Consider the following 20,712-nt stretch of genomic DNA (forward strand, 5'->3'; position numbering starts at 1 on the left):
AATAGGCAGTTCTTGAAAGGGAAGAGACAAATTTGGAAGTCTAGTAGAATTGCTTTTTTTTTAAAGCAAAAGGTAAGGGATAGAAAGATTGTATTCCAGGGCAGGTTACCACATGCATGTCTTCTGATCGCTGTGCACTACATCTACAGGTGAATATTAGAGGCTAGATGATAATGCATCTATTCTATGAGTACCTCATAGTTTAAAGAACTCAATTATATACTCAATTTCTCATCTTGCATTAAAAAAGTGGTATTGAGTTTTGATACAAGCCAAGAATCCAAAAATCTAGTAAATTATACATGTATATGAAACATATAAAAAAATTTTAAGTGGAATATATAAAAAATGTAGAGGTAAGAATTTCAGTCCCTGCATTTATCATTCAGAAATTATATAGGTCCAAAACACAGACAGTGGTCTAACGGTGTTACTGGCATTTCCAGCGCTCAGGTCACAGAAGAATAAACTCAAGATCTTCATATACCACACAACATTTATGAAGGAAAGAATTAAATCTAAATTATTTTCATTTTATTTACAAAGTGACAGAAAACTCTCTCACAATGCAGGCACATCAGGCAGTCAGTGGAAACTGCCCAAGTAACTACTTAAAGCAAATTCACTGATAATGATGTAAGGAATTGAAAGAGGATGGAAGTTTGTCACAAAATTTGATTTGCCTCCAAATGCAGCAAAATATAAAAATCGAAAATATTCCTATATTGTATACTTGAACTCAGAATGAGATTACAGGTAGTAATTCTGTCTTCTATACTACTTCGTTTGTCACAGGTTCTCTGTGATTCTTACTGACTTCCAAAGTTTAAAACCATTAAATTACTCTTCTAGTTGAGAACAGAAGACCATAACAAAGTTCTACCACATTATCAGTAGCATAGTCTTGTATATAAGACTGAAATTTCGATGCATTTTCCCACTGGACACAGTCATTTTAATGATTAATTTGTTATTACAGCTGGTCATCTTGTTCCTAATTAGTTTAAACAAAAGTCTTCAGTGAATCTGACTTAAAAAGGTGGGGTTTACTTCTATACGGACAACAACTACCAATGTTCCAAGTTTTATACAGTGAACTTTAAATTTCACTACTTTGCTTTGTTCAAAACTAATAATGCGTTCTGAAACATTTCTACTTCGTATGTAATTTGTCTGGTCTGAATTTAAAATGGCCTCCTAAGTAATAATGAACTGAGATGGCTACTGCATGTACATAGTCCTTAAAAGCAGCAGTGAGATAGCAGTCAGTGATCTATATCCACTTCAAGTAACGTTTTCCAAAAGCAAACTTCCAAATAGTGAGAATGATGGCCTTGGTGCCTGGTTTTAAAATTGAGAAATCTGTGGGATAAAGAATGTCTTGGGTGAATGACAGGGAGAAGAAAAAACAAAACTGCAGGCAAACACACAGGAAAGGGACAATTTGTAGAAGCATAAGGGAAGCCTGAAGGACTAAGAAGTAAGGGCAAATGGGGGCAAAGACGACTTGATAAAGAAAAGAAATTACAGAACCAACAACACAGAACACTGGTAGAGAAAGAAAGAGGAAAGAAAATTGCTAACAACTGCTTATTGGAAATTTCCATGCAATTTCAGACAAAGGATAACAAGACACAGTTGATTTTGTCTCTCAAAACGTGAGGAAAATATGTTCTTTCAAATCCAGACAGATACATGTGAAGCTGTTAAAATATTTAAAACCAAAAACAACAGGAAAATTGAACCTGCAAATGCATTTTTTGCCCTTCTGTAGCCTAAGCCAGATTTCATACTTACAATTTTGAGTACACTTACTTTTAGTATTGATTTAAAAGAATGGATTTTCATAAGTTTCTAACTCACTAATTTAGCATAATAGAACTTTATTTTATCACACTGAACTGTAGTAAAAGGAATATGTTAGCAAGAAAACCAAATTATCTAGTGAATCAGATCTCGTATGGTAAATTTTCATGGACATACTGCTTCTGCGTATTTTTTACAATTTAAAGTGCGGGTATGATATAAGTGTTTTTTTTCCTACTGATCAACAGACTTATACAAGAATGTGAGCCAAAATATTCCTTCAAGACTACAGTTCAGAGTGAAAGTAGCCCTACTGACTTCAGTGGAACTGTTCATGTGGAAAAAACCCCACACATGGGATGTGTTTTCAAAAAACATATATCTGATCAGGTTTTCCAGTATACGATTCTTCAACATTTATCTTAGGTTTTTTTGTAAATGATGTTTTGAACATCACGGATGCTAGAACACAGAAGCTGAGAAAGTGCTGAAGGGAATTATTTGCATTGCTAGCAAATGGTTCATAAAACAGAACACGGAATATGAACAAAACGACATTAAACTCTCATCCCAAACTATACCGACAGATCTTTCAAGATAAATTTACAAAAACCTGTTGACAATAAAAAATATTGACTCTCTTTGCTTTAGCCATGATAAGCATACTAGCTTTTACTGATGCTAGCTCAGCAGTTAAACTTCAAAACAAAATGGCCTTGTAAAAGTGCAGATATGTTTCAGATAAAAATTAATAGCGTTCAGTCCAATAATTTCAAGAATTTGACTGAAATTTTGGTATAACTCCTTTTGGAAATCACTGGTAACTTAACAGCACACTTGGACACAGATTTTATCAGAGTCTTCAAATTAAAAAAATCTGAAAATAAATGCCACATAACAGTAAATAGTTTATTGTTCTGGCCTTCACAGAAGGTTCTATTCTAATCCTGTTAAATTACAAGTCAACTATACTCTGTTTCAAGAGAAAAGAAAAGCATTCAGTAACATAAAATATATTTACTTACTGTTCCAGAATTAACATACTTTTTCTTTTTTCCTTTTTTCTTTGGATTGATTACCTAGAAACACAAATACAAACATTAAAGCAGTATGATTTATGATTTAACATAAAGATAAGTGTTAAGGTACTTTCAATGCAGAAAGTAGTCTATTTTCAGTGGATTCTAAATTTATTCAGCATACTGTTTACTTATGCACCTCAGTGCTGGGATATTAGAAAACCGGTGAATTTATCTTCATGGTACCTGCTAGGTAAGCCTTATTCGCATTTGACAAACAGGGGACTGGGGCAACAGAGGTGAGAATATTCATTAAATCTGAGTGCTCAGTGAAACACCACTTTGAATTTTCACAGGATTCGGCATTCCCGATTCCAGTGTTTCAGTGTGCTGTGTCACCCCTCCTTCACCTCACAGTGCACCTCCTCACATTGCAGTTAATCTGTTTCCATCTTCTCCTCAATATTATCGGAGAAAGATGAGAGTTGTTCTTCTCCTAGTTTCTGTATTTGGTGGAATGACAGGATCTGGCTGACAGAAAGAGCAATTGGGGGGACAAATCATACCGTGCCAGAAGAGAAACTAGTCAGTAATTTCAGGAAAATGCCGCCTGACTGGCATACACGACTCGTGGGGGCTCAATGCACTTCCCATACACAAGAATCTTCACGGAACTGGACTACAAAGCATTAAAAAGTTTTCCTGAATGTCTTGAACCCACACCTATAAAATTTCTCAGTGTAGCCACCAAGCAAAACTGTTTCCTTTCTGAATACCTACCCATTCAAAGCCAAGCCTCAGTCAGTTTTATTACAGACACATTAAAATGTACTCCTGCTTTTTTCAAAATTGCACATCGAATTGGAAGCAAAACATTATTTTGTTAATTAGGTTGATCAACTATCTCCTATATTACTAGGAAACTCAAATCCTTGTGGCTTACTGCCAAGTTTTACTGTAAACTACTCACAGATGTTCTGTGAATGACAAGGAATTAAAACATTCCCAACTGAAATCTTAGTCACTTAACTGCTATAAAATGTTTAAACAATTTTGCCTGAATATGGGAAAAATAGCGATACACGTCTTCCAAAAATTCTCTCCCCCCAGCCGAAATGAAATTACATTTAAGGATCATATTCTCTGCACAACACAGAACAGATGTGCAATGTAAGGCAGAAAAAGGTAACTACCTCTTGAGGTCTTCCCAAACAGGCTAAACAAGAGTGACTCTTGCTCTCCAGTATGCCACACAACTGTGTCCAGTAAGTATTCTTCAAGGCTTTTACTGCCTTACACATACATAAGCCCTTTAACACTTAAAAAATCCAAAACAACCCCTGTCCCTGCTATTAACAGTGTCTTGACTGGTGAGCAATGTATTCAATCTGTGGAATGGTGGTTTATACACAATGAGATGATTCTTGTTGAGCCAGAATCTTGGCCAGAAAGTGACTCCTGCTGGCAATTGCCCAGAAGAGGAAGATGGAACTAACAGACTGCCTGCTTGCCCCGTGGCCCTTCATTCACAACTCTCCAGAATCCAGTGGTCAGGCCTGAGTTAGCAGAGTATTTCTTACCAGCAGTCATTAAATGCCAAAAAGGAGATTGATCTGAATCTTCTGTTTCAGGTAACTTGACAATTGGCTTCTTACAAATCGCTAGGAAATGCACTAGAGCTTGGAGTGAAATGTTACGGGAAACAAGGCATCTACTTGGGATCAAAGATTAACTAAATCACAGCCTGTCTCTCTCCTATAAATCCAGGTACTATAATTATTATAATATTTATGTATTTGTTTCTCAAATTTCAGATAACTTATAATTATCTGAATATAATATATATATTCATTATATATATATATAATATATATAATATATATATAATATATATAATATATATAAAATATATATAATTATATATTTATAAAAATAAAACAATGTTTTTTAGCCTCTAAAAGTCTTACACCCCCACAATAACCCAGGAAGCTACATGAACTCTTACCTATTAAAAAAATGTCAATTGAAAAGAGCTTGTTATAGCAATGTTTCTGATTTGAAAATATGGGACACCCACTCAAACACAAACTTCTCTACCTGCCTTGGGTCAGTCTGTAAATGTAAAACAATTACAAAAGAATTTGTACAGTCTCTTTTGTTCTGATATTGCACAGACTGATCAAGTAGAAGCCGTACCAAAGTACGGAAGACTGCAACGTGGGGAGGCAAACGTGAGATGCTCAGGAAATGTATGCTATTGCTGGGAGTAAGATATCGACACTATATTTAAGAAACTGCAAAATGACTTAAGATGTTATGACAGAATATTCCTGGTAGGGTAGGAGTCATGTCAGTGGTACAACAGGAGAGGACATTTTCACTGCACACAGTAATCTGTGCTGTGACACTATCCATAGGAAACTGCCGTAAGTTACGGTAATTCTGGGGTTTATCTTGGATCTAAGTAAGAAAAAAAACCCCATGGCTTTTTGTCATCTTTGTCCTGCTTCGCACAGCAGCACCTTTGCTCATCTTCAAAATAAAAGTGCAGCACATAATTGGAGCACCCTCCTTCCCTACCTTGCCCTTGCATTAGTGCTTGCCTAAACCATTGTATTTGTGATCACCTATATTAGGAATATGAAATCTTACAAAATACAGAAGTTTAATGGCTGTAGTCTGAGATCAATTAAAGGACAGCTCAAGGAATAACAAAGATTCTACACACCATACAGAAAAAAACCAGGCTATAGCTACAGAGGCTTGTCTTCTCATTATTAGCAAGAATATCTTTCCATAAGGAAGAAAAAACACATTTCAGTTCTGAGACACACCCTGCATGCAAACCGCATGATGCTGGAACTCATGGTACAAATACAGCAGTTGACCTAAATCGTTCAAAAAGCATACCTAAAACCCAGAAGAACATCTTCAGTATTTATCCTGAGGGACATAAGAGGTCTTGAAATTAAACTGTCTACTAATTAGCTGGATTTGTCTTGCATCTGAATCACCCTCAGGAGAAGCAGAACTGAAAAAAGCTCCAATCGTGGGATTAAGATCGCATCAACGAAGATCTTGCAGACAGGCTGGTCAGGAGTTTCACCAATCTGGACACATACGCGAGTCTCAATTCAGGAATAGGCTCTCCTACCAGAATGGACAAAGCGGCAATAGAACCGCAGTCTTCAAGACAGGTAGTCATGGAACCATCCCAAAGGCAACTACAGCCCACGTGAATCCACAAGTCACCAGGTGGCATCACACAGTGGAATTGCTTGTATTACCTTCAGTATAATTTGAAGGCAAATTAGCTGCCAATTTGAAAGAGCAGATGCTCACATTAACAAGCCTATGTTAAAGGGAGAGTCTGTGGAAAAAGCTATTCCTGCTTTTTTGGATGGCAAATATGACCATTGTTGACGTTGGAGAGCTTTAGATACTACTTTCCCCCGGGGAAGGAGGGGAGGGAGGGATAAGATCAAAATCTTGGCTTCTGGTAACACTGGAGATCAAGGATAGAGTCACTAAAGAAATACCAAGAAAAATATCACACACAATGTCCCATGTAGAAGCTGTGAAGGAGCTCCAGAGTATGAGAAAGAAGAAATACTTTTAGGGACTTAGAAAACAACAGGGAAAAAAATGCTAAGTGCCTTATTTTTTCTTCAGTTCCTGTACTTGGTCTGCATTATATAAGACAAGGGTTGAAACTGCTGATGCAGTAAGAGGACTCATTTTATGCTACCAAAATTTCTAGAGAGCGGGAGGGCTCTATGTATGATGACATTTTCCAAGAGAGGGCTGCTTTTAACTAGAATAATTCTGCTGGCAATCAGACCTAGGAACAGTCATTTGTACTGTGGTGTGATCTTCACGCAATCTATTGTATGGCATGAAGAGAAAAGTCAAGGTCTAACTCAAAAGAGCAAGGCTCCAAGAAACAAGGCAAAATGAAGGCGATTTCTAGTAGAATGCACTGTCACCTTTCCTATCTTTCCCTTAGGCACTTTGGCAGATGCTGTATTTTCCCGGGTTGTGTTCATTACTCAACTGATACAAACACCTTTTAAGTTTATTACAGAGGAGACTACAGTCTCTTCGATGTGAAAGGAAGGAAAACACAACTACACTGAAAACTGGACCATTCCTGTGTTTAATACTATTTATAAACTCTGAAAGGGACAAAAGCAAGTTATTTTTATAAAGGATCTGTCAAAGAGTTATCAGACAGATATGCGGTCTGGAAATGGTAAAAAAAATGCACACCAAAAAAGTCTACCCATAACACATGGTTCTTTGGGTTCATGACTCCATGATCTGAAGCACTGAATAGGAACTTCACCCATCGACCCTTTTAAGGTTTCCCTGTTCCCAGTATATAAACACCTAAAGACAATAAATAAGCACTCTTGAGCCCTTGCAGGGAGTATCTCTTTACGATAACGCTGCTCTAAGTAAGCAGACCAACAGTTCCCAAACACCACCACCACAGCAGTACCACGGGACAGCTGTGGGGTTTTGTGCAAATGCATCGAGGACGCCTGTCATCAGAACGGTGAATTAGATGCTTAGGAGCTGGGTAAGGAAGGGTGAAAGGAAACACAGGGCAATATGGCAACTAGACTTAGTTGCCTATTACCCATCTCTTTCTCTCTCTCCCTCCCTCCCTCTCTTTCATCTAAGTTATGCAAACTCAGAACTGAAAATCAAATTTCTTGGATCTATAAAAACATAACCTGGAGTTTAACACTGCAGAATGTAACGTACTTCCCTAGAAAGAATCTGTAAATTGACACTTCTTCTCAGTGACAAAATACATCTTAAATTTTTTCCTCCTGTTGCCTCTCCTTATTTAACACATTTTGAAATTTCACAACACACTTCACATTCCAGACTGACATTCTTCTGGGATATTAATTTAAAAATTAAGTTTTAATGTAGGAGTCTGAATGCTTAGACTACATTTTTTTTTCCCCAGTCAATTTTTTTTGTGCCCAAATCCGGGATAATTTTTAAAGTGATCTTTCCAAAAAAGAAAAAAAAAGCCAAAAATTAGCCCCTTTATGACACTTCAAGTTTGTTCATCTCAATTTCTGTTTACACAAACTCATCGATTGCTTCTGAGAATAAATTACAGCATACTTTGAAGACTCAGTAAAGTTTGATCTTGGAAAAAAAAGTTTACTTTTTTGCAAATCCAAATAATCTTAGACTAAATTAAGAAAGAACTCCTGAACCTGAAATAAAGAAGCCTGCACAATTTTGGGGGAGGGGAGGGGAGGGGAGATGTAGGAGTCCTAAACCAAAATGAAAAGTTTTAAGCAAAGATGGTAACTGAGCACCTGAAAAACCCTACCAATAAGTAAGCTAAATTCTCTGTCATTTGCAAGCCTTACATCAAAACTCTAAAGATTCTAAAGTCTGCGCTTAAGATCAAAGGCATGTTACTCTACATGTGATGTAGGAATCACTAGATATTCTTTGGATACTAGAAAATAGCATCCAACACATGTAACTGTTGGCAAAAGGGGAAAGAAATGACAAACTGTTCATACACAAATGGGAGTAACCCAGTATTTGCTCCAAGTTCTGTCACACCAGCCCAGCTGCTTGAAGTGCTCTTGCTCTATCACGGATGCATACACGTGCAGACACACCTATTTGTCTTTAAAGCTTCTTATGAAGCAAGACTTCTAGATGGTCTGTTCTTCTTTTTAAAGGAGAAATCTGAAATAATTCCAAAGTTTGATTTTGACAAGCACTGCGCAGATTTGACCAGTTTGCCATGAAAACATTGGAAGTGTTTCCATTTGCTTCCTGAAAGTGAGTAAATACTTACCTCATACACATTGAATTGAGATTGCCCTCTTGACAACTCTCTGTAACTTGTTGTGAATTCTCCGATGAAATCATGGCTGTTAAAAAAAAATATGTTTCAAATCAAATGCACAGCGTTTAGTAATTTAAACATGTATTACATCTATGTATGAAAAAGAGAAGCACAGCCAATGTGAACCGACACCCAAGAAAGGAGCAATGGCAAAAAATCTGACTTAAAAATCTTTATTTGTCTCTCTGTTGTGTGTTCACTCTAATAGTAATAAAAAATTAGAGATGAAAAGTATTAGCTTAAATCTTTCTGATGGCTTCTTCGCTGCACAATGAGGACTGGGTTGTAAATTAGTGATGTGACCCCAATGTAAGCTTACAGGATCTGAAAAACCGGAGTGGGCTATCAAAGACTATCACAGTTTTCCCACTGGATGATCACTGGCACCACAGACTCTGAACTGTGTGCAAGACTATGTGAGAGAAAGGGAGGTACTAAAAGTGTGAAAGGAGTAACTTAAACCAGAAAAGACCAGCCCTACCAATCTGTATAACGGGACATTGAATGGCACTTCTAAGGGGAAGACCCAAAGCTTATTTCAGCTGCTACCGTCTTCCCATCTGGGAGGAGAAAAGCAATCCACTGAGGCTACTCAACTTGCGGTATTAGACACCGTTGGAAAGTAGACCTTAACCTAACACTAAAGCAAGGGTTATCAAGCTTCTCCTTTCTAAATTCTATTCCTGCTCCAAGAATACATTTGAAACCCCTGTGCTGTCACCTACGTTTTGAAAACTGCTTTGTCAACTCTTAATCGGGGTACCAAGGAGCCACAGTGAGTGAGCAGGGCAGCCAGAGGGAGAGTAGTGGGTGAAGCATCACTGAGAAAGGTGGCTGGGGTCAGGGGGCTGGGGCAGAGAAACCACAGGACTGCCAGAAGAGACCACATTGCAGGTTCGTACCTCAGCCACGCACACGGCATGGAAGCGACCACAGGGATGAGCATGTACAGCTGGCTACACGACTCCCAGCAGTTACTGGACCTGTTCCCATTCTCCACTCTCCCCAGCCGAAGTGTCCTCCCTGCTGCTCCAGTTCCCATTCCCCCCTGCCCCTGTCTCCCTCTTTTTCCACAGTTGCTCCCTAACAAGGCGTTTGATCTCCTCTACACGCTGCCTCCACATCTGCTGAGCTATGAACCTAACTTTTTTACCTTCCCTCCAATGGTAAACTAGAACAGAAAGTCAAAGTTTTATGACTTAACGCCCTGGCTTGAGGCAAAACAGAACAAATTTTCTTTTTCCTAAACCAAGACACTTTTTTACCTATAAAACTTGTTTTTAAGAAATATAGCACACTTCTAATTAAGCTATAAATATTAAAAGCAAATTTAAATAAATCTGAATGTTGCAAGAAGAGAAAAAATGGAAACAATCCATAGCAACGTGAAATTTCTTTCTTGATTTATTCATAATGAAATGTAAAAAGCAAATGCCAAATGTAAATCTCACTTTCTGGAACCCACATGAATTCACAAAATATGTAAAACAAACAATTAAAAAGTCCAATCATCACGCTAATGCACATGAAAGAAGTAAAGCATCCTAAAAGAAAGCTTGAGAAATACTATCGGTGAAGATATTACTGATTACTCAGGTTCAGAAGGCACCACCTCTCACGAAACCCTCCCCTTCCCATTTGGAGATCAGGAAATTGCTTCCGAGACAGACTAAGACTTTTCTTAAGAAACATATTTTGGAGGTATCCTCTCCTTTGACTAAATGCTCTCCAGATTGCGATGACTATTTAACCCAGGAAACACAGGAAGACATCCATACAGGCCATGGAACTTGAGTTCTATATGGGCTGTAGCACATAAGGTATATTTAACTTTGGGTAACCATGGCACTGAAGAAAAATGAAACTTGGTTAAAGAGGAACCTCTCCCTCTCATAACCGTTCTTATGTTAAATTTTCAAGTCAGCTTGTATATTTCAAAGGCAGAAATTCAAACCGTAGCTCAATGACTACCTACAAACATGCTGTAGCAAACAGAGGAAAAGTAAGCAATTCCAGACAGGGCTATCTCTGTGAAAAAAAAAAAAAATCTGCACTGTTTAAAAGTAATTGTTTAATTCTAAGAAACACTGGAAAGGCTGCTTTCCTTGTGGCAACGTACACAGACTGATAAGAACTGAGCTAGAAAGATATAATTCCTCTGGCTGATCACGTTAAAAAGGCATGGCATATATAACCAGTCTCAGAGCTCTCTGCAGCTAAAATATCATCAACCTGGATCTTAACACTCAATATTCAGATGGACTCCCCTTCACTAGGTTGGCTCCGAAAGATGAGTTCCTGTTGGACAACATTTGCCTTTGCCAGAAGTATAACTCTTTAAGAAAAACAAGGCAGCGATCCCTCCCAATATTCATGATCACACTTCACCAAATGGATCTCCTCATTAACTCTCTGGACTGAGCATCCAAAGAAGTTATTTTCTTTGCCTTCCTAACACCAAATATTCCTAGACTTAAAGAATTTTGTCCATGAGTGACATATCAGAACACTGAATCAGAGACTCTCAGCACATAAAATAATCACTTGAATACCCTCTCCCTAATTTTCCACTTTTGCCATTATGCTTTGAAGTGCTGAAAATCACTTTCAGAATTGTATTAACTTTAATTTTTTTAATGGTCTAAAGGAAAAAAATAATGGAGGAAAGGACAATCATCACCAGAAATATGTAAATGAGTAAGGGGAAAAGTGTAATAATTTAAAAATCAACTATCTAGCTGGAGAAGGATGAAGACGGAGAATAAGAAATAAGGTGAGAGAGTCTAGAATCTGAGATTTACAATCTCTCCTACAGTGTTTAGATTCCCAGATGAATGTTTTGGTGGCACCTGGTTAGCATGGCAATATTTACAGTTTTGAAATTCAAGAAAAAAACACTTATTCTGCATAACAGATCATAAATGTCAAGACTCTGAAATGGCTATTGCACCATATATGCTAAGTAACATTTTCTCTGAAATTAGTGAAAAAGCCTTCAGAGAGAAATAAAAACATCAGAGCATTGCTGATGTGCTGAGATGAAGTTGCACATCATCTTATTTTTTCCTTCTGTAAGACCTGTCTGCAAGTACTTCATTGATAAGGACACTCAAAAAAAAAGTCACTCTGTTTCACACAATTGGGCTTGTCCAAAGTCACAAAACCAACTTTTGTGACTTCTTACAGCATCAAATATTTGGGGGTTTGTCACAGCTCTTAGAAGCAACAAAAGGCATCAGTTCAAACGAGTGGTCCACATTTTGACAATTTTTGTGCAAAACTGGTTTGCGACAAAGAAATGCTTAATTAATAATTAATAATTGTGTCAGGAGGATGGGGCCAGGCTCTTTTCAGTGGTGCCCCGGGGACAGGACCAGAGGTACCGGGCACAAACTTGAGCAGAGGAAGTTCCGCCTAAATGTGAGGAGGAACTTCTTTCCTTTGAGGGTGGCAGAGCCCTGGAACAGGCTGCCCAGAGAGGTGGTGGAGTCTCCATCTCTGGAGACATTCAAAACCCGCCTGGACACGTTCCTGTGCAACCTGCTCTAGGTGACCCTGCTCTGGCAGGGGGTTGGACTAGATGATCTCCAGAGGTCCCTTCCAACCCCTACCATTCTGTGATTCTGTAATTAATAGTGTTACTGTTACAAAGGTCCTGTAGGACCTTTTAGTCAAGAAATTTTAAGTGATGTTTGAAAATAAGTGCGAGCTAAGAATATACAATTACTCTTAAAAACAAAACCCCCTCTAAGTCAAGACTCAAGAAGTCAGAGTCATGTCAAGTCAAGATTCAGAAATCAAGTATATACACAGTAATGTCACCTTACTGATTGCAGAATAACCCGTAGTATTCAGTATAACTTGCTCTGCTATCTAGCAGGCTCTCTGCTGATCTTTCAAAGATTGTTCCTGCCCAGACTGCACATCTCCGGAACACATTCAGCCTAATGGGGTGATTATCTGGTGTAACAACTGCTTATAAATAAAGAGTCCATCAAAAATGGAAATGAATATAAACGGAGTAACAGCAGCATTTTACAAAAAATTGACAGACTAATTCTTGAATGGGATTCACTTCAGATACATTTGGCAACGTCAAAGTTAAATTAGGCACTTAGGTTCCTGCTACAATCACTAGTAAGTCATAGGCACCACCAAATGGCAATTTATTCCAGTTAGGATGGATTCAATCAGACCATTTTCCCCTGTAAGCTACTGAAGTGACTTAAATGATTAGTTCAATCGAGTTGTCTGATTTTTACATTGTCTGAAGCTACATGAGATGAGTGCTCTCTCATCTTTCTGAGGAATTTAATATGTATGGTGTCAGTGTTCTGCCTGCTTCTAAATTAAAAAAGTAGAAAGCAAAAGGCAAAAAAATCATACAACTAGAATAAAAAGCAATACGCGTAAATAGTGTCCTTCCCTTCCTGTTTTTTAGATAGTAATTTTATAGGTAATTCAGAGTGGGATGTGAGCAAAAGCAGATAATATTTCAAACTGGGAGAGTGCAGAGGCTAATGACTGCCGGAATTCCACGGTATGTTGAAGGTTTCGCTCAGAGTTACAGCTATGCAATATTATTTGTCCGATTTCTTCCTTTTCTTTTTAATCATACCTCAGTTTTAGATTTTGGAGGAAATGGGGTTTGATACCTTAATAAAATATAATCTTTATTTTTTCTTGGCAATATATAATTTAACTTTTCATTGTTAGATTATTTTCAAAAAATATTGTGGTTTATATACAAAAGTGTAAATTTATCCCATTTTTAAGGATTTGGGAAATCTAAGTGAGAAACAGAGGATGTTAAAAGAAATTCACTGTTACAGTGATGCAGTGATTTTTTGCTAATATGGCTCTGTTAATTTAAATCCTTGTATTTTTAATTGCCAGAATATGTTATTTTGTCACTCCAGGGAATATCTAATCAAGAAGGATGAATTTGCACTAGCAGGTATTTATAGAGGGTGAACGTGTGATAAGAATGCTTATAAATCAACAGGCTTCATGATGGAACCAAAAAAGACAAAAGTATAAGCTAAGAAAGCTGAAACCGGTTTTGCACCTTGTCAGCAAGGAAATGAATGGCAGCACAGGGTAAATTATGATTACGAGATCTATCAGGCCACAGAAGCCCAATATCATTAGCTATAATGCTAAAAGTAAACTGCAGTAGCAATATTAAAGACATTACTATATAATAAATAATATACTCCTAAAAATCCAAATGTAAGTGCATATCCATAAATTTAAAAATGTAAATTAAGATTAATAGGAAATAATTAAGACAGACCAACTTAAAGACAAACAGAAATTAACATATTCTTGTATTACATACAAGTTCTAGTACCATGATTTATGAGTACAGCTTCTAAGCAAAGTATTAAGACACAAGCTCAAACTTTTTTAAAACAAGAGGTACGAATACAGTCTGATAAAAAAAAATATTCTACCTTGCTTATCAAAATAAAGGCAATTTGAAAGGCTAATTTGTTCAGAAAAAAGGTACAGTCGGTACCGCCAGCCAGCTTGACTAGTAACAGATTGCCCCTCTTGAATTTAGCAACAGAAATTCCATGTACGCTCCACCATCCTCTTTCTAGCAATGCAGTTATTTAAAACCCAGGTCTTCCAACTCCAGAGTTTACAACAAGGTTTTGATGAAGACAGGCATGGAAATGAACATTCAAACCCAATCTGAAATTATGCTAATCAACAGGTAGTTTCTACATTGCAATATCCAGGCAACAATGAAGCAGCAATTGCAGGCTCAGGCACTTTGTCGTATTTGAAAAGGAACAGTTTACGAAGCAGTGTTTTAAGCGAAAGAAAGATTCTAAAATAGATTATCCCTCTCTTCACACATGTACATTAACTGATAATATAATGAGATTCACAAAAGTGATCTTACAGATCACAAAGGATTCCATTTTGCTTGTTCCGTGTATGCATATACACACATCATGCTTGAAATGGGCTAATATTTCAGCATTTATCACAATTGCAAAACAAAACAGAATTGTAGCACAGCAAAACTTTTTTTCCAGTATCTGTACCTCTAAATATCAATAAATATCAATAAATATCAATAAAGACCACTCTCTACTCCTGTTCTGGCCACATTTAAAATTTATACATTTTAAAACATGTGTATAAATATGCATAGATAACTCTAAAGTTTAATAACAGACTTAATGTCTTACCTTCCATCTCTATCCCAATCATACACTTCTACTTTAATTGTCCTAAAAAAATAAAAAAACACAACGCTATTAATATATATATATTAAAATGTACCAGGATTGCCTTTAATACTTGTATTTTAATAGCATATGGGTGCATCGATTGTGCCAAATCCAGAAGACAGAATTTTCCAGTCATTGCTCATGGGGCAGAAAATAGCAAGTCACTCAGGTTGCCAAATATATCTTCATAAATTAATACCAAAATACAGCGGAAGCTAAGGAAACAATTAAACACATTGCAAGTTTAAGCAATATATTTTTACTTGCTGATGCTCTGAATTTTCTGGGTTTTGTTTTTTTTTTTTTATAAATGATTCTTTAAACCTTAAAGTATTATCAAAGTTTTTAAGAACATCAACAAACTGGAACTTATTGTGAAGATCTCTTTTCTATATGCTATTATCTGGAAAAGGTATATCTACTGTGAGATAATAACATCTTACAGAAAAAATATATCCATATTTGAGAAGAAGTGTGCAGAGATTGACAGGGCCCTTATAAAACAAAATTATTAAACGACAAAGTACAGATTAAAAGCAATGTTCTCAATACAAAGTGCATCTAAAGCAGCATGGAATTCCAGTCCGTACATTTGGCTCTTAAATGAAAAGAACTACTTCAGAATACAATAAAACTTCACTCTGGTAGACAGTATTAACCTCTTCTAAACATCGTGCAGTGGTGACAAACGAGAACTGCGTGAGATCCACCCAGGATTTTGTGAAGGCCCTGTCTGTGGCTGCAGATGAAAGAAAGTTGTAGTACTTTAAAGACTGTGTTTTTCCCCTGTGAAACTCCCCGCTACCTCTCAACAGAGGAGGCGGCTGCTTGGCTATCTATCTGACCAAAGAGGACAGAAATGTGCAGCATAATTTTTTTAAAAATTCCTGTAAAGCCAAAAGTATAGTTCTTCAGTCCTTTTATCAGAGTACACTAGATAACCACCAGATTATACAGCAAAACCATGACTCTGGCTTCCTAGGATGAAATGGGACAAGCAGATTGTGGGGTATGGGGGGAACACGACAGAGGCAGACTCTGGGTACCGGTTTTTCCCAAACTGGCACATTACCCTGGACATTGTGGGAATTCTCACCCACCTCGTAGTGAATGAGGAGCTGGTGGGCAAGCAGGGTAATGAAATGATAAAGTCTGCCAACACACAAGTACTCAGTGTGAACACGTTTTCAGTAGGAGAACTAATTACAATTTATTTCATTTAAATTGGAATTGAAAGACAAACGAGTAGATTATTACACACTCAAAAAAATACATGAATCTGAAATATTTTTTCACAGTGTAAAACAATAACTAATTGGCAAATTTTCAGAGACATGCCTCGTGACAAATACTAAGCATATAAAGGTTTCGTAGTTTCTTGAGCATCCCTCTGATGAATCTGTAACTGGCTTTTGTGTGAATCAGTATACTGAGACAGGATACCAAAACGCTTTAACTAAGAGCATGATCTTCACTATGATCTTAACTAAGAGCAAGGTCATGTACCTCCTATGCATTAGTTCACATTTATGAGATCACGTGTCTCTTGCAAACAAAGACTCAGAGAGTGAGGGTTGTTCAGCCTGGAGAAAAGAAGGCTCTGGGGAGACCTTATTATGGCCCTTCAATATATAAAGTAGGCTGGTAAGAAAGACAGACCTTTTAGTAGGGGCTGTAATGACAGGACGAGGGGAAACAGCCTTTGACGCCATTTTCCACAGCATTATCCTGGAGAAACTGGCCACTCATGGCTTGGACAGGTGTACTCTTCACTGAGTAAAAAACTGGCTGGATGGCCAGGCCCAAGGAGTTGCGGTGAACGGACTTAAATCCAGTTAGTGGCCGGTCACGAGTGGTGTTCTCCAGGACTCAATACCAGGGCCAGTTCTCTTTAATATCTTTATCAATGATCTGGATGAGGGGATCCAGTGCACCCTCAATAAGTTTGCAGGTAACGCCAAGTTGGGCAGGAGTGTTGGTCTGCTTGAGTGTCAGAAGGCTCTACAGAGGGATCTGGACAGGCTGGATTGAAGGGCCGAGGCCAATGGTATGAGCTTCAACAAGGACAAATGCCGGGTCCTGCACGTGGGTCACAACAACCCCATGCAGCGTTACAGCCTTGGGGAAGAGTGGCTGGAGAGCTCCCTGGCAGAAAAGGACGTGAGGGTGTTGGTCGACAGCCGGCTGAACATGAGCTGGCAGTGTGCCCAGGTGGCTAAGAAGGACAACAGCATCCTGGCCTGTATCAGAAATTGTGTGGCCAGCAGGACCAGGGAAGTGACTGTCCCCCTGTACTCAGCACTAGTGAAGCTGCACCTTGAATACTGTGTCCAGTTTTGGGCCCCTCACTACAAGAAAGACATTGAGGTGCTGGAGCGGATCCAGAGAAGGGCAACGAAGCTGGTGAAGGGTCTGGAGCACAAGTCTTATGAGGAGCGGCTGAGGGAAATGGAGAAAATGGAAATGGAGGCAGCCTGAAGAAAAGGCGGCTGAGGGGAGACCTTATTGCTCTCTACAACTACCTGAAAGGAGGCTGTAGAGACGTGGGTGTTGGTCTCTTCTCCCAAGTTAGAAGGGATAGGATGAGAGGAAATGGCCTCAGGTTGCACCAGGGGAGGTTTAGATTAGATATTAGGAGAAGTTTCTTCACCAAAAGGGTTACCGAGCATTGAACATGCTGCCCAGGCAAGCGGTGCATTCACGAGCCCTGAAGGTATTTAAAAGATGTGTAGCTGAGGCACTTAGGGATATGTTTTAGTGGCGGACATGTCAGCACTAGCTTAATGGTTGCACTTAATGATCTTAAAGGTTTTTTCCAACCTAAACAATTCTACAAAACGGTTTTAAACTGAAGGATTTTAGACTGGACATAAGGAAGAAATTTTTCTCAATGAAGGTGGTGAGACACTGGAACAGGCTGACCAGAGAAGCTGTGGATGCTCCATTCCTGGAAGTGGTCAAGGCCAGGTTGGATGGGGCTTGGGCCCCCGCCCATGGCAGGAGAGTTGGAGTAGATGATCTTTAAAGATCCTTTCCAACTCAAACTATTCTATAACTGTATACACATGTGAAAGCTGCAAGCTGAAGATGAACGTGGAGATGAACTGTTCCCTTAGGAGTAAAGCAAACCCCTGAGGACTGCTTTAACTGACTGGGAAACAGAAAAAAGGTAGAAAACAAAAATTTCTCATGTCAAAGATCAATCTTATTTTACATACTTACTTGAAGAGTGGATTTATTAAAATGCAAATACTATAGAGCACATTATCATCAACATCATTAATGAAACAGGAAACATATATTAGGATGGAGATAGTATATAGTTTTATTTATCTCCTTTTACTACAGAAAGAGCATATATACAAGTAAATTCAACAATCAGTAATAATGAATCCTATCAAGCCTAAAGTGAACAGAACACGGGATAGAAAAATAGCACTTGCAGACTTTCTATATTTTAAGCAATGACTTGCTTACTTTTATTCTTCAGAACACTTTCACATGAAGTGAAGTCATCAGGACTGTGGTATTAATAGAGGGAATACGAGCCCAAACAATTACTTTATAATTTGCTTCCACAGAAGCCGCTCCCTATTCTTCCTATGAGATACAGTTGAATACGTGTTAAATAATTGTATTTACTAGGAAGGGACTCTTTGGGGATAAGGTTGATCAACAGCTGGTAATATGTACACCGACAAATTCATACCTAGATTTTTTTCATATTTTTTATATTATTACGAAATAGGCAAAAGAGGAGTTGCTTTCAGTGGATATTTCTCTTTTCAATCCAAATTTAAGGGCCCTGACCACAACATTTATTACATTTTATCCCTCTTGTGGAATTTCAGTTTGAGGTTAAGTTACCTTAGAATGAAAACTGATTAAAGTGAAAGTTGTTCGGTGGAATCAAGTCAAGACAGCTCCAAACCTACTTTATCTCACATGGTATTTGACCCTTGAAAGGAAACCGTATTTAACTTAGTAAAAAAGGCAGTATCACAAAGGTTTTTTCCCTAGAGAAACATTATTTTACTTCCAGGTTTCCAAACCTGTTACTATTAAGATAGACAGGACACACCAGTAAGTTACAATTTACATAAGGTTTAGTGGGACTTAAGTTTTGAACTGTCTTACAAATCTGTGTTCAAATAGCTAAATTATCTCAGTAAGAAACCTTGAATTATTAAGATAAATTCTTAAGATTATAAAGACAAATTCTTGAGAAGGATCTTCAGACATGCAACTTTGACAACAGCAATTCTTCCTTGAATAAAGCTCCTCTCTCCTGAAATTTATTTCATATTACACAGATTGATCACAGATCTTGAGTTTTACATACCTTGCATGAATGCAAGATATTAAAAGGCCTTTCAAATCTTCACATAATGATATTTTACCCTCTCTGCACTGCTATTTTATTTTAAAGGACACAGTTCAGAGGAGGGGTTCTCTATTTTAATTTTTAAAAGACTTAAATTTTTTTTAAAAAATCAAAGTTAGAGAATGTTGGGGTTTAGGATATCTCTGTCTTAAGACTTCTATGCAGAAAATAATCATGTGTAAGTGCTATTTGAGGGCTCGTATCAAGAGAAAGAAAGAAGAAAAATATTAGTACTAAATACTACTGAAATCCCATCCCTATGATGGCTAGAAACATTGTATGATTATACAGTTTGAAAAAAATTAAGCAAATCCTGGCGTTTTCACAATGAAAATGTGGACAGAGCTCAGAAGCATACACTAACTGAAGACTTACTCTTCCCAGAATCAGGATGGAACTTTACTGTGACATATTCTTACTAATGACATTATTCCCACCGTTCACATCTATCACAGAACCCAGAGCACCAACATTTGATCTATGAAACTATCATCTAAAAGAGCCTTTTGGGATTTGTGTTTTTATGTATTACCATGCTGATCTTAGGAATCTAATCCTTATGTTTAGAAAGAAAAGTTTTCAAATAAAATAAACCCCAAACTTTGGATTTGTTTTCTGGACTATCATCAGATAATAATTTGAGTTAATATGACAGCTAATGAATATTTCTTAATTTGAAACATGATTGTTGTAGGCAGGATTATGAAGTTCCAAGGACCCTTTTATTCATAAGGCATTCACTGAGCACATTATGTTGAAAGCATTCAAAGTAGAATCAACATGAGAAAACAGTAGTTACACAATAATTTGAGGCATGCCATTATACTTTTTAATTTTCTTTTGTAACATTGGAGTTATTTCAATACGCCTCTACAACAATTTCTTTTTTAACGATTATGAAAACCTTTTTTCTTTAATATGATAAATAGTGCAGCGTCCAGAGACTAGCTTCATAAGCACTATTTTGCTTATGCATTATGCACATGAACCCATATACAAGTTAAAAATTCTATTTGATTAGAATGCACTTATTATGAAATTGCTGCATTTATATTGCATCTAATTGAAAGAGTAACCAACATGGCTGACAACAACTGTATCAAGTACTTCACAAGGAGAGTGTTGTCAATGTAGGAGAACCCTTTTTCCTTCAGTTTGAAGGAACATCACCTCAAGTACTGCAAGAGTTATCACAGATCAAATAAATCAACTAAGATCCAGCAGGAAAGACTACAAATGGCCATTCCCCCCAAAAATTATAACCCCCCCCAGTTTCCTAGGAAATCACAAGTCAATTAGCTTTTGATTTTTTAATAAGCCATTTATAAAGACAGAGCATTCTGCTTAGCTTAGTGAATATAA

General features: G+C 37.5%; 1 protein-coding gene across 1 annotated transcript in view; it reads right to left on the reverse strand.

The window, feature by feature from the left end:
* The window catches only part of CPNE8 (copine 8), a 106,552-nt gene that overhangs the window by 32,745 nt on the left and 53,095 nt on the right, over positions 1 to 20,712 (reverse strand). Inside the window, exons 10-12 of the mRNA XM_054208209.1 lie at positions 14,925 to 14,966; positions 8,668 to 8,743; positions 2,832 to 2,885 (exon numbers count right to left, since the gene is read on the reverse strand). Of these exons, the coding sequence (XP_054064184.1) occupies positions 2,832 to 2,885; positions 8,668 to 8,743; positions 14,925 to 14,966 (172 nt within the window). The remainder of the gene's footprint in view (positions 1 to 2,831; positions 2,886 to 8,667; positions 8,744 to 14,924; positions 14,967 to 20,712) is intronic.

This window comes from Rissa tridactyla, chromosome 1 (assembly GCF_028500815.1).
Source record: "Rissa tridactyla isolate bRisTri1 chromosome 1, bRisTri1.patW.cur.20221130, whole genome shotgun sequence".
Lineage (NCBI taxonomy): Eukaryota > Metazoa > Chordata > Aves > Charadriiformes > Laridae > Rissa > Rissa tridactyla.